This window comes from Falco punctatus, assembly GCF_963210335.1.
Source record: "Falco punctatus genome assembly, chromosome: 15".
NCBI lineage: Eukaryota > Metazoa > Chordata > Aves > Falconiformes > Falconidae > Falco > Falco punctatus.
In genome coordinates this window covers 15,622,193-15,635,972 of record NC_137595.1, presented here as the reverse complement: position 1 = coordinate 15,635,972, position 13,780 = coordinate 15,622,193, and the positions used below count along the sequence as shown (strand labels likewise).

Below are 13,780 nucleotides of genomic sequence, written 5' to 3'. Positions count from 1 at the left end.
AGCAGTTCCCTTTTCATTAAATAAAACAAAAACAGTGTAACGCCCAGAGAAACCTGCTTGTACTCTTTCTAGAAGTTGTAATTGTACTTGTAATATGCCTGGGAAGGAGATGGTTCCTCTGAGGTGCTAGGACTTCTCATTCCTTCGCTGCTTGGGGAAGGAAGAAAAAAAAATTAGGTAAGTCTGAAAATCTCACTTCCTCTGGGAATCTGCTTGCAGCTTTGTTCATCCTGAACACACACCTACAGTTCTTCTGAGCTGCTTCTGTGGGGAGAGGTTTTATGGTGGTAGCTGTGCAAGATATGGAGATCATGGAGGCATCAACACTGTGCTCTAGCATGGGTCTCCAGTGCAGATGTTGCCTTGAGGTGTGCCATGGAGTCCCACCATACTTAGCAGTGGCACATAGGGACCTGCTTTTCTGGGACTTAATTGTATGCAATGGCTCAAATAGCTTAAGTTCTGGTTATCCTGTACATTGTGTATACCTAATCTGAATCAGGTAAACGATGTTTTGCCATAGCTTGTTTTGAAGCAGGGGATCTGGTTGGCCCCAAAATCTAATCCTTGTCTCAGTGTGCTTTGATGCATGAACAGCTTGTGATTTTTAGTTAAAACTTGACTGCTGTTGAGGCACTGATTAGGTTTCATTGCAGTCTGCTAAATATTGTGGGGTGACTGTTCTCCAGGACCTACAACTTGCTTGGTTCAGAATAGATTTATGTGTAGCACTGGATTACAATAATCCCCTTAATGAATATGAAAAAGCAGGTGTTCACGGTGCAAAAGTTAATGCTCCCCATTCTGTGCACCCCTGGCACCTTGCATTTTTCTCTCCTGAATTGCTAAATCTGTAACTTCCTGGTTATGGGGAGCAGAAGCGTGATGGGAGAACAACTGATGTCTGTGCAGTGCAGAGTTTAATATAGGTATTTATCTTGGTATAAATAGATGCAACTCCACGCTGCGTGTAAGTAAACCTGATACAGGAAGGTAAAACTGATCCCAGCCATGCACTCTCTTTGTGTGCCAAATGTACTTGTGTCCCAGCATTTCCCCTGCCCCAACAAACCATTTAAGTTCTTGCACTTCATCTGTGCCAGCACGTATCTGCAAAACAGCGTCCTTCAGATTTTGACCAGTGTGCTGCCTGATGATGCAAAACCCCACATCTACAGAGGCAGATTGTATTTGTCTATAGATTTGAATAACTTTCCCTCTCCGATTTCATCGGAGATGGGAAAGGAGAGAAGCTGGGAAATGTTTAACTAAACAGATCTTACTTCTGTTTAGCAATGAGCCCATTACTAGCTAAACAGGCAGCAGGTTAAGCTCACCTTCTAATGTCCCTTAAAAACTGTCACAGAAAGCTTTACCTGAATCACAGAAGCTGATGCCCAGGTGAGGAACTTGGGCTTCTGTGAGGTTTTTGCCATGCACAACTAATTGACTTTCCTTTTGCTTTGCTGGAGTTTGGGGGGGGTGGGGGGGTGGGGGGGGGGAGCTGGCCGTTTAGGGCAGCTGCTATGCTTGAGACACCTCAGCAGATGTCCCCCGAAATAGCTTGTTTCCATTAAGATGCTCAAGCGCTGTCAGGAGCCGCTGTCTACATTGGTGGTTTCATGGCCACAGTAATGTGTCTCAGTGCCTGTTGTGATGGGACCCGTCTAGCAGCTCAGGAAGTGGTGGTGGGGGTGGTCCTAGCTGGTTTCATTCTAGAAGCACAGCAGTAGTCCTAAACATGGATTCTGGGCTTTTATCTTAGCTCTTAACTCCTCTGAGCAAGTGAAGGAGGTCTGGTTTTCTGCCAGGTAAGGGTGATGTCCCCGTGACAAGTCCTGGGTGATAGTGCCAGAGCGTTGTCTAGTCCCTGTCCAAAAGGAGCTTCTGAAGTGACTAAACTTCTGTGCTACTGATGGCCAGTAACTAGGTGCAGTTTCTGGATTCCTTTCCCTGTTGTGGGCACAAGGTATTCGGTTAACTTCATGTGCTGTCAGGTTAGCTCGCTTGTAACTGCCTTTAGAAATTAACTGCTGGTCCGAAGAGCTTGCGTTACAAAATATTGAAGATGGAATGCTGATATATGTCAGTGGGGGTTCGCCCCAGGGTGGGGCTGGGAGTAGTGTAGATGGGGATGGAGGTGATCGCTCCCACTTCTGCACTTGTTGCTCCAGTGTCAAAGCTACCGGCTGACCCCTTGCATGTGCTGAAAGCAGAGCTGAGATTGCGAGAGAAATCTTGGGGGGGAAGGGGGGGAAATGTTAGGAAGACTTAAACATGCCACCTCATGTCATCCTGGTGAACCGATTAGCCTGAAACTTAAATGGAAGATTTTCTTCTTTAAGGGTAAAACTTGTTTGCAACTCATGGTTTAGTAGCTGAAGTGGGTTTGTAGGCTGATGGTGACACTTCATTGACAGGAATGCCTGCGCTATGCCTTGTATTGCTCATAACTACAAGCTATACTTGATTAGTGAGACACGCAGAAGTGAATGGGAATAAGGCAGGACCCTTTCTCCCGTTTGTTTTTCGGCTTTTGTTTCTCTTAAGAGCCTCTCTGTTGCATTGGGACTGTCTGAAGTTCCTGCAAATAGCATCAAGTCTCTTCAAGCACTTGCTTGTCACGGAATGAAAGCAGCTTTGTTCTGGTCTGTGCTTGGTGACCAGAGTTGCTTGAAATTTCTTCCTACCATAAACCTCTTGGTTCCTCTGGCTTGTCATAGTGTTCAACTGAGTGACTGAAATCCGTCATTAAAATCCGGTTGGAGTTTGCAATCTGCCACCAGCTGTTTAAAAGCCAAGCACATTTCCATATTTGCCTCCCTCTGAATTTGCATTAGAAGCCCACAACAACAGTCAACACTCGGACATTTCTCAATTGCTTCTGAAGATACAGAAGCAAAGGCTGATCTGTGGCTTTGGCTGCTCAGTGTCTGGAGAAGTACGTAACAGTCCTGTCAAATATAGAAAAGAGGTGTTAAGTAGCAGTGGAGCAGGGAAGGGAGTAGATCCATTACAGGAAGGATGGCTAAAGCACCAGCTGTGTACCTGGCATCCCTGAGCTCCTGGAGATGCTGCAGTCCCTAGTGACCTTGCTCTGTATAGGGTTTATTTTGATCTTCATGTAGTTCAAAGGCATGTTAAAATGTAAATTGCTAAAATGCTGAGTCTAAAATAATGGCAATGTGTGTCCTGTATGGGAGTGAGGAGTGTTATGGAGAACATCTAAGACAATGACTTTTATATAACACCTGGGAACTGAGCATGGATTACCCTTCTCCTTTGCAGGTGCTAAAAGCATCGTTGCAATTATGATTGGCAACCTGAAAGGCATGGAGATCTTACATCTGATTGAGAGTGGCATGAAAGTGACTATGGTTATTCAAGTGGGGAAGAAGCATGGTCCTTGGATGAACCAGTACGCCATCTTCTTCATCTCGGTGTCATTTTTCATTGTCACAGCAGCAGCAGCCATAGGCTACTTTATTTTACGTTCTGCTCGGAGATTCAGGATTGCGAGGGCCCAGTCCAGGACTCAGGTGAGTTTGTGTGTGCCATTACTGGTTTTTTTTATACCCCTGAGCCTCCATGCTATGGATTTTGAGGGCAAAACACTGGTTGAGCACCAAAATTACTGAATGTATTCATTCCACAGGGTGGAGCTTGTTCTTTAAAAGCTAAGAGAGGTTATCTTTGAACATCTTAAAACTTTCCAAAGAAAAGCAAAAAGTAAACTGTCTGGAGAAGGCAACTGATCATGTTTAGCTAACTGTCTGCTACAAATTTCACTTCCTGAACTACACTGCAGCCACAATGCTCCTGTATTGGAGGCGGTGAGAGAGCTGAACTGCTTTTAGCTGACCCTCGCACTTCCCACATGGCACTGCCTGTGTGCTAGCTGCAATGTGAGAGCGACTGCCAATGTGTCTGCAAAATGGTGCAGTACTTCAGTTGCTTTTCTGTAGACCACAAATTGGGAAGCTATTGCCTGTTGAAAGCTGCTTTCTGAGAATTACAATGATAGCCTCAAGTAGGAGTTGAAAAAAGCACTGTTAAATTGTGTTCTTTTTAAACCCCAAGCTGGGAGTTGCTAATGAGTTAAGTTTCCAGGTAACTCGTCTACAGACATCAATAGCACTAGCATCTAGCTTAAGCTGGGCTCAGAGTATGTAAAATTATTTCTTCTTCAGGGGTTAGGTAGTTAAGGAGGTGAAAGACTTCTCTGCCCTTGCAGAAGACCTGCCCTGCTGATCTCTGCTGTCCCAGGGGTCTCAGGTCCCTTGAGCAAGATATTGCTGCAATAAGCTGATGAAGCTGGAAATTGGACACAGGTGTTGAAATTCAGGCCAGTTTCAGGCTTCTGCAACACTTTAGGACTGACCTCTTCAAAATGTTAACATGCAGATCCATCACTGTTCTTTGCAGGCAGAGAGACTAGCAAGGGTGAATGACAGCAGTATTCCCGGAGTTCGATGCTGGTTTCATTTATTAACCAGAGTTCTGGCTGGGTTCTCCCGGTAACCACAGAACCTAACTCAGCTGAATTTGTGTTCTGAAATCCTGTCTAAGCTTAATCTTGTTGATAATGGTCAGCTGGCTACATCCTTACTGAGGCAAGACATCTGATGGTAAGATGAACTGTACCTGTGCTTCATTTAAACTGCGTCTGCCTCAGCTTCTGGACTATGCCTTCACTGAGTGCTTTGGTTTAGCCTGTTTGCGTATTCTGGTGTTATGCCATACCTGGAAGCGATGTGAGGATACAGTAGGGACTAGTTGGAAGAGCAGTATTGGGAATTGTCATCTGCCTGTGAGATGCAGCATTGCCAGCACTGGATGTCACAGGGAGTTGTCTCTGCAGCACCTTTCATGAGGGATGGCACGGAGCTCTGTAACTTGATGCTGTCCTCTTGCTCACATCTATGGACAGAGGTGCACACTGTCTCCTGCTGATGAATTCTCTCTTCGTTCCCTGCCATTTGCTCCGAGAACTCTGTTTAATGCTGAACAAACCTAGGCAGGAAAACCTGGGTGTCCTAGAAGCAGGTCTGCAAAAGACACTTCATCAAATCACATGAAAATTTTTCCTCCTTTGAAGATATTTAACAGAGCAGCTGTGGAAGTCCAGCTCTATTCGGAGCTATTGAGCTTTCAACAACTTACAAATGTTATTAATGCCTTGGTGGTAGATGGTACTGGGAAAATCCAGTCTGCTTGGCTAGCCCCTTCACAAACTATTTCTGTCTCAGGCTCTGTATGCACAAGGAATTCGCTGTAGATTGAAAAATAACATTGATAAATGACATGCCAGTTCCACGTGACTTCAGCCGAACTGAAATTAAGGGGCCTTATAAAGTGCTTCATAAAGTAAAAGAATAGAAGAAAGCTTCTCTGCTATCAGGGGGTAAAAATGTACTATTTTGTAAAAGTGAAACTCAAGATGATCCAGAACATGTTCAATTGTTTTTGTACCGTGGCATCTAAAAACTGACTTCACAAAGATTAGATAAGCAAAGAATAACAGAAAGTTCTTGTTAATGAAGGTGAACTACTAAAAGGTGATGCTATTGTGTTCCCTGTTAGCCAGCTGATTGCATTTTCAGTGCGTATCCAAAGTTTGACATGTTTAGCTGCTTTGGCACCATGAAATACTGAATATTAGCTGTACAACTTCCCAGTTTGCCGGTGTGTGTGTGTGTGTGTGCGGCTTTTCTGTCAGCATTCAGCCCTTTGGAAGCTCAGGTTACCTGGAGTTTAGTCTGTTATTTGGTGGAGTAATGGAGTGTGTTCTGCCTCCCTTATGGCACAGGTGTTGAAGGGTTTTACATACTTTTGGGAGGTGTCTTTAGGAAACAGTCAGTAGTTAAGTATCACAATATCACAATTTTTTCCTCTTTTGGAAGTGAACTGCTGTTCTCACTGCATCCCTTTACACAGTGTTACTACTCTTTAAAGTATCTGTCTGCTTTTTTGACCTTCCTTGTGGAATTATATTGCTATTGTGTGAGGGATCTTTGAAAGTGTCAGTCTACCACTTGAACCAAAACGTACACTTTTGAATTGCTCTGCAGAGTGCTGTGATGAGCTAATTGTTATATGATGGTGCTCTGCAGCCTGTCTCTTGTATGTTCAGGTTTCTGAATATTTGGCTTGTCCTTGTGGATTGAGCCACAGCCCCAGGAGAGTTCTTGCCCTGGGCTGAAAAGGCCGGTGAAGCTGGAGTCCCATTTGCTTGTGACCATTTTCTAGATGTGTTGTCTCTTTTGCAAAGGCTTCTTGAAAACGAGAGCCTGGCTAGATAAGTGTTTCATTCATGTGTGGGACTAGTAGTAACCCCTGCTTGAATTGGATGGCCTCCAAGTATTACCATATTGGCAATATGTTTTTCCTTTTCTTTTGCCTTGAGAAAAATCTTCTGACTTCAGTGCTTTCTGAAGCAAACTCTTGTTTTATAGACAGTCAGGCTGTTGAGTACCTTTAAACTTTACTGTTTGCCAGTACAGTTTCTGTACTTCTTGGTATGACTTCTTGCTTCTGGATGGCTTGATCACACATAACCCAGGTTTTAAACATGTTCTCCTCTCCAAACTTTTCTTGAAAGCAGCAGCTGTCTCTTGCTCCGCTTGAGCAGGAATTGCATGCAAGCCAGTAACGTAGAACTGCACAAAGGGTTTCTTTAAAAGGTTGGCTGACTGTTGAGAAGTCAGTCATGTTGTCTTGTGGTCCAAGCAAAACCAAAAATTTAGTAGTACATCCGTCCTAACTATGAGTTAAAATAGAGTAGCTTTTTCCTCATGAGCTGGCCAGCTAAATTGTTTACAACCTGCTAGTTCTTATCTGAATGCTGATTTTCTTCTGGACTTGAAATTCAAGTCCCCACATCTGCAATCTCTTACTGCATCATATGGTCTGTGAGCAAGAAGGTGGGAAAACAAGGCAAGTGCGGTAGGTGACTTGCTACGTTTCTAGTCAGCAGAGTACTGGCAAATTCAGTTCCTCAATATATTAACCTTTCTTAATAATGCAGAATGGCCAGTGATGTTATCTGTGGCCTGGTTTCTAATTTAAGCTCAAGTCTTGACTTTCATTGATTTCATAAAGATTAGATGTTGCAGCTGAGAAATGACCTAATTAATGGCTTTGGAGGAGGTGAGTTGCTCAACTTTCCGCAATTCAAAACTTTTTTTGTGGCAGTAGCTACCTGTGTGGAAGGAATTCCTTAGCTTACAGGAGAAAAGCAGGAGTTCCTCACCTCCTTGGGGCTTGCTGGTCTATATCACCGTGGCTGTGCTTGCAGGGTACCAGAAAGGCAGCCTTATGCAGAAAGGGTTGGACACAAAATTGGCAGCGTTGGACTACAGAAGAGTGAGGACTAAGCAACAGCTAAGTAACTTTCCCAGTTAGGTACTTCTCTACTTCAACATGCTAGAGCCTGGAGAAAAGCCAGGACATGACCTATTTTGTAATTCTTTTTCTTTTTTTCCTGCCTGAACTTGCTGGGTTGGGGCTTTTAAACTTCTAATACCATTAACATTTAACATTTGCTTGAAAAACTTGGCTTCATAAAACGCTTTGACATTCCAAGCTCGAGTATCCTGGATCTCCTGGTGTTGGCTATTCCGTAAAAAGCTTCCTCTTGCAACCTTTCTCCATCTCCCCAGAGGGGTGTTCTGCTGTACTTATCACAATCAATGTTAAAGGTGACTTTGCCATAGGTGCATTTCATGAACAGCAATTAAACTTGTGCTCAGGCAAAACTTAAAATATTGTTTCAGTAAATTATTAACAACACAGCCAGTTGGGTCCTGTCTAATATGCTTGGCCTGACATTAGGCGTGTAGACTAGATACTCTATGAGGGACTGCATTCCTAGAAGGTTTAGTTTTCAGTTAATAACAACTAGCGGTGACAGACAGTTCTGACTGCGTATGAGAAGTACTAACACAGCTGCATTCATGCTCTCTTGATGTTACCATGTTTGCTGCTGAAACTTTTAGGGGCCTCAGTGTTTGCTGAGGTCAGCGTTGTAGCTGCTTCTCTGTGGCTTCAGTCTGAAACATTGACAAGGGGAACGACATTCTGAAGTTAACCTTAAGTGACATACAGAAACATACATTGATGTCTTGAGCAGAACTTTGCAAGCTTCAAAGATCACTTGACTAATTCTTGTTCCTAAAAAATATACCTGAAAACTTGTTTGCATCCTTCACCTTTGGATTATATGTATCTCTTCCTTCATAACTGTTGATAGCTATCAACTATTAAAGTCCTAAAAGCAGGTACAGTGATGTATCTTAGTACCCCAAAACAATTCCGGTATACAAAAAGGTCATTTTCTACCAAAACTGTTTGACAGGGTCCCAGCAGACCATAAAAATGAACTTGTTTGCCATTAATTGCTTCAGCACAGGGAATCTTAGGCAGACTTGAATTAAGAAACTCTGTGAGCATTGGTAGGCGTTAGCAATAGCCTTCCACCCACTTGTGCTACCAGCACTGCACCTTCATCCCAGAAAAGATTCTTGTAATGGAACTAAGATGCCTAAGGGGAAGTAATGCTGGAAAGCAAACAGTGTGGGGCTCCTGCACTGAGCAGCTGAACTGAGGAAGGGATTTTTTGGTTAGCTGCAAAACTTGAGTCAGTGTGTCACTAAGGTAAGTGCCATGTTGGGATGGCACTGCCAGAGCTGCCTGATATGCCTCGGTCCTGAGGCAGTAAGTGCACCAGGGAAGGAGAGAACAGTCCTATTATTCCTGCTGGTGGAACAGCACCAACCTGTGACCTTTAAGCAGAGATGTTGGCTCCTGTGCTAATTAAATGCTTTGCAGTGACAGCTGGACAGCAACAGTTGCCAGGCGAGCTGGGCTTCTGCTGTCTGTTCATCTTTGCCCTGCTATCCTGAGCAAATTATTGCATGAACGGGAATGCTTCCTCCTGTGCTTTCCTTAAAGCTGCCCTGTAATCCACCTCGGGCTAGTCATTTGATTTGTTTCACACTTTGTGTCACAGGGAGGAGGAGAAATAGCTCTAAGCTCTCCACCCCACCCCCCGCATGTTACTTTGAACCCATATTGAGATAAAACTGCATTGTTCCACTTGACAGTGTCAGTTAGTGCTAGGAGGCTCCTGAGCTGTTTGCCCCCAGTGCTTTACAGAGCAGGCAGAGGACCAGTTCAGGGTGTGTTGGTGGTAGCTGAGCTGATTAGTAAAGAATCTCACCTTTCATCAGGATGTGAGTTTGTGGCAGTCAGTTTCATAAAGTGAGTAGTTAAAAGTTATTGATTGCTGAATTCAGTATTAGGTCTTCCGTATCAAGTCAATTTGAAGGCTTCTGTTTGTTTCAGTTAGCTCTAATCTGATCAAGGCATTATCTTACATCTTTTCAATGAAGAAACCGTTGAAATTCCTGTGCTTTGTGGAAAGATTAGGTAAAAACAAAGCATATGCAAATGACTTGGTGTGTCATCCAGAGTCAATAACCACATCAGTGTGTCCGGAAACTCTTGTCTCCTGTTGTCTCTAAATAGCACGGTCATGCTTACTTGGCTTGTTTTGATAACATCTGGGTTATAAAACCGGTGCCTGTTTGCGCTAGGCACCATGGTAAGTATTAGTAACCACCACTTGAGTGAAATGACTGTTTAACCAGGACTGCTTTCTGTTACAGCGACAACTAAAGGCCAGGGCTAAGATGGCCATTAGCCGGTTACAGCTGCGCACCGTGAAGGAAGGGGATGAGGTATGGCTGATCCTACAATCCCCCGAGTGCTATGGCACAGCCTTTGCACAGAACTCAGAGTGGTCCTTAGCACTGGAGCAGGATGCTGAAGCGTCTCTGGGCCCCTAACTGTCTGTTGCAAAGATGGTTCCTCTTTCAAAGCAGGTCCTTTCCCAGGGTGCAAGACTTTTAATTTGCACATTCTTATCAATCAGATTTATTTTTTTAGCTGCTTGATTGTAGTCTTGCTGAGGTGAGAGGTCCCAATTTGTCAGCAGGGATGCTTAAAGGTAAACTAGTATATCTAATCAGCTTCCCTGGCTGCTATTTTTGAAACTAAAGCTGGAGGTAGCAGTTTTTAAACCTCTATAGGAGTGCCTCAAATAATCCAATGATGGTTTGCAGCTGGATTTGTCAACCATGGAGTTAAATATTCACTGCTTCTGTCAGAGTGATCTTGACTATGAGTAATCCACACAATGTGTTTATATAAGTGTATAGGGGAGGTACCATAGATTACTTTAGCTAGACCCCCTCTGACTGTAGTTCAAACGAAGCTTTCAAAGACTGTTAACACTCTAAATTCATTGCACTGCTTTAGGAGACTGGTCCTGATGGAGGAAACTGTGCTGTGTGCCTTGACCCGTACAAGCCAAAAGAAGTAGTGCGTGTTCTGATTTGCAAGTAAGTTGTCTTCCAGACTGCCCCTTAATCTAAAATTTGGAAGCGTGCCTCTTACTGGTTGTTCCTTCTGCTACATTAACAAACCTGATCAAACTTTAATCAAGGGGTTGCACAGCCAGAATTCTTGAATCTCTGTCAAACAGCGTTGTGAACAACAGGAACTGGGTAAATACACACTTGTCGTGTGCCCCGATGGCCTGTGTTCGTAACTGGCCCTGTGAGTGGATTGACAAGTGTAATTTGGCAGACCACAGTGCCACTCCAGGGGATGCCACGGCTTTTTAAAGATTTCTTCCTTTGCTGGTGTGTAAGAATGTTACCTCTAAATTGCATGGGAAAACAACCCATCCATTTCTTGTCATTTAGTCTACTGGTTACCAAGAGGGTTGTGCACCTGCTAAACTTCCTAAACCATGCGAACTGTTACAGTTTCTTTTGTTGTATGCCTCACCTGAATTAGACCAAAATAGCGGTAGATAGCAGTTTATTTTTCTAGAGTTCTTTACTATCGCATCTCATTGCTGTGCTTCTGTGGAAGCCTGGTATTGTAGCACTAAGACTTCCATTTGATTGCTCCTAAAATGAGCAATGAAGCCTCTTCAGGGCTTAAGGAAACTTGTTCTGTGGCATTTCCCCCTGTACTTGTGGAATGGAACTGCTCTGGCAAAGCTGCTAAAACCAGAGGGTTGCGATGTGAACTGCACGAGTTTTGTATGGGAAGAGGTTTTGTAACCCTTGGGGAGGCTTATAAAAAAGCACTTTGAAAAATTTTGATGTAGAAAGATAAAAGTCCCAAAACAGAAAAAATCTTTAGGTGCTGTTGTGTGCTGAGCAGTGTTATTTGTCAAACACTCAGATCTGAGCTGGGGTTACCTTTGTACCAGGTTCCAGTTTTCCAAAAGCTTTCTCTGCTCCCAAGCAGTAGGACTTCTAAGCAGGTCTGATATCACAACATTGGCCTGTTAAGGTGTTATCAACAAACTTCCTTGATCTAATGCTTAATCGTTTAGGAAAACCCCAAACTGAATAAGCTTTTCAGGCCCATGTTAATAATTATTCAGCTGTCTTGTCAGGTTTATGCTCATGGGTAGCCCTGTTCAGCAGTGAAGTAAGTCCCATGAGTACCAGAAGCATTTAGACAGGCTTTGGATACTTTTGGCTTGTAGGAGACCTGACTTCTCATTATTTTCCTATAAACCCTGCTAATCTTGACATGAATGTGCAATTATTGAATTAAGAGGGGAGTAATTTCTTTTGAATATGTTCTTTATACACAAATTTACTGCATTATGCTTTGCTCTGAGACTGCTTTTACATACATTTGTGATGTTTCATTCCTTTTTGGCCCAAATGTAGCTGTAAGCGGCACTAGCTTAAGCCAACTGTGTTTACTTGATAATCTTCATCAGTGGTGATCTCTGCCAGTATAAACCATATTAAATTCTCTCTCACATGAGTTCTTAACTGATATTTACTGTAGGAATGTACTTGATGTTGTTGACGTCAACACTGAGACCCAACTTGTTGAAAGCATTTGACTGTATCCATGAAAGAAACAAGCAATTGAATGCTTCTGTGAGTCACATCGTATCTGAGTACCTGGGGCATGTGTATTTGCAGAAAGCATTCTTGCCCAGATAGTCAAACTGAAGGCATTTATAGTAGCAAAGGTACGTAAGACCAGTATTAAGTCCAAGTAAAAAACAAGTAAAACAGTCACGCATCAAGGAAATTTCAAGTTGTACTCTAGATGTTAATGTTGGTGCAGCTGGAAGGAGGCGCTGGTTATGTGGGCTGAATTGGAGAATCCTGGTATCATACTGGGGCGTAGGGTACTGAGCACTGGAAGTTGATCTCTGCACTTGCTTCATAATAGAGTTCTGATTAATATTGAGCTGTGCCTGTCTGCCTTGCTATTTCTATTCAGACTGAAGGAACAGGCAGATTACAGGATTTGAAGTCATCCTCCTAAATCTGTGGCCTAATTCAGACCCATTGTGAAATTGAGTGTCTTGATAGAAGTGCAAATTTGCATCTGTAATGGCTGAACTATATTTGCTTTTTTGAGTATGCAGCCTGCAGAATACCCGCTTGGATACACAGTGGCTGTATAGATAAAGTAAATGTGTGTGGGTATAGTTTATCTTGAGGACATAACTCTGAGGTTATTTTTCTATGCAGTTTTAACAGAAACAAGTGTTTAGTCATCTGGATCTGCATGACAGAAGTTAACCTTAAAGCTAAGGTTGAGATACTAATATTTGTATTAGTTATCAGCTGGGAACGTATTATACACAGATATTTTTTTTAAAAAAAAAGCTTAAGACTGATGTAGGAAAGATGATAATGCTGAATTCTAGCATAATAAGCATGAACCAGCTGCAGGTTGAGAGATCAACTATCCATAGCTTTCAGCTGAAACTTGTGGCAAAATAAGGTAATCCATTCTAGAATGAATAAATTCTCAGCGTTTATAAATGGGCTTTCATAACTGCCACATCATTTCCTGGTGTGAAACCTAACTTGTTGGCTACTTTCTTTCACTAGCCACCTCTTCCACAAGGACTGTATTGACCCCTGGCTTCTGGAACACAGGACATGCCCAATGTGCATATGTGACATACTCAAAGTTCTGGATATTGAGGTAAACCAGTAGTCTGTCTTAGTGGCAGATCAGTATTAAGCTAGTGTAGTAAAAGCACATACTGAGCTATTTCGTGCTGCCTCTGAGCATAGGTGATAAGCACAGGTGTTGCCATGTCAGTGGCAAGATGCCACAGGACTCATTGCTGTGTCCCCTTTAGTGAAGCCTGCAGCTGGCCTGGTCTGAGTTGGTATCCTCTTAAGCCTTGGGCAGAATGTCAGCCAAAAAAACGATTGTCATGCATGAGTGAAGAATTGCTCTTTAACTTGTGTTTGCAGCTAAGGGTGTTTCTCAAAGCTTCAGGTAGACTGCCAACTCCACACTGCCCCTGAAACCAACCTCTGTTCAGCTGCTAAAGTACCCAGAGTCCTTGAAAAGTGAATGTGTTAGCATGTATGGCTTTCCTGGAGCCGCGTGACTTCCTAGGAAACATAAGGAATTTCTCATGTGTTCTCAACTGCTTATTGTGGCCAGTGCCAGGGGAAGATGCCGTTGCCAATGCCTGACGCTGCCTGGACCAGCTAAAATGTATGCCAGAGTTTGCCTGTGGGAGGGAGACCTGCGCTGAGTGGAAGGAAGAATCTCTTCCTGGTACTGGGCAGTGAAAGAGAAGAGCTGGTTGAAGAATGCAGAAGCTGCATCTCTGCTTCCCACTTAATTAAGCAGTAATTAATTTTCACATATGAGGCTGGAGGTTAACAGCAGAGCTCTTTTTTCAATTTTAAATTTATTT

At 43.2% G+C, this 13,780-nt stretch overlaps 1 protein-coding gene across 2 annotated transcripts in view; it reads left to right on the top strand.

The window, feature by feature from the left end:
- RNF128 (ring finger protein 128) overlaps positions 1-13,780 on the top strand; it is a 42,052-nt gene that overhangs the window by 25,076 nt on the left and 3,196 nt on the right. For both annotated transcript variants that reach the window (XM_080365785.1, XM_080365784.1), the window contains exons 2-5: positions 3,289-3,539; positions 9,669-9,740; positions 10,321-10,403; positions 12,951-13,047. In XM_080365785.1, the coding sequence (XP_080221911.1) occupies positions 3,289-3,539; positions 9,669-9,740; positions 10,321-10,403; positions 12,951-13,047 (503 nt within the window). The remainder of the gene's footprint in view (positions 1-3,288; positions 3,540-9,668; positions 9,741-10,320; positions 10,404-12,950; positions 13,048-13,780) is intronic.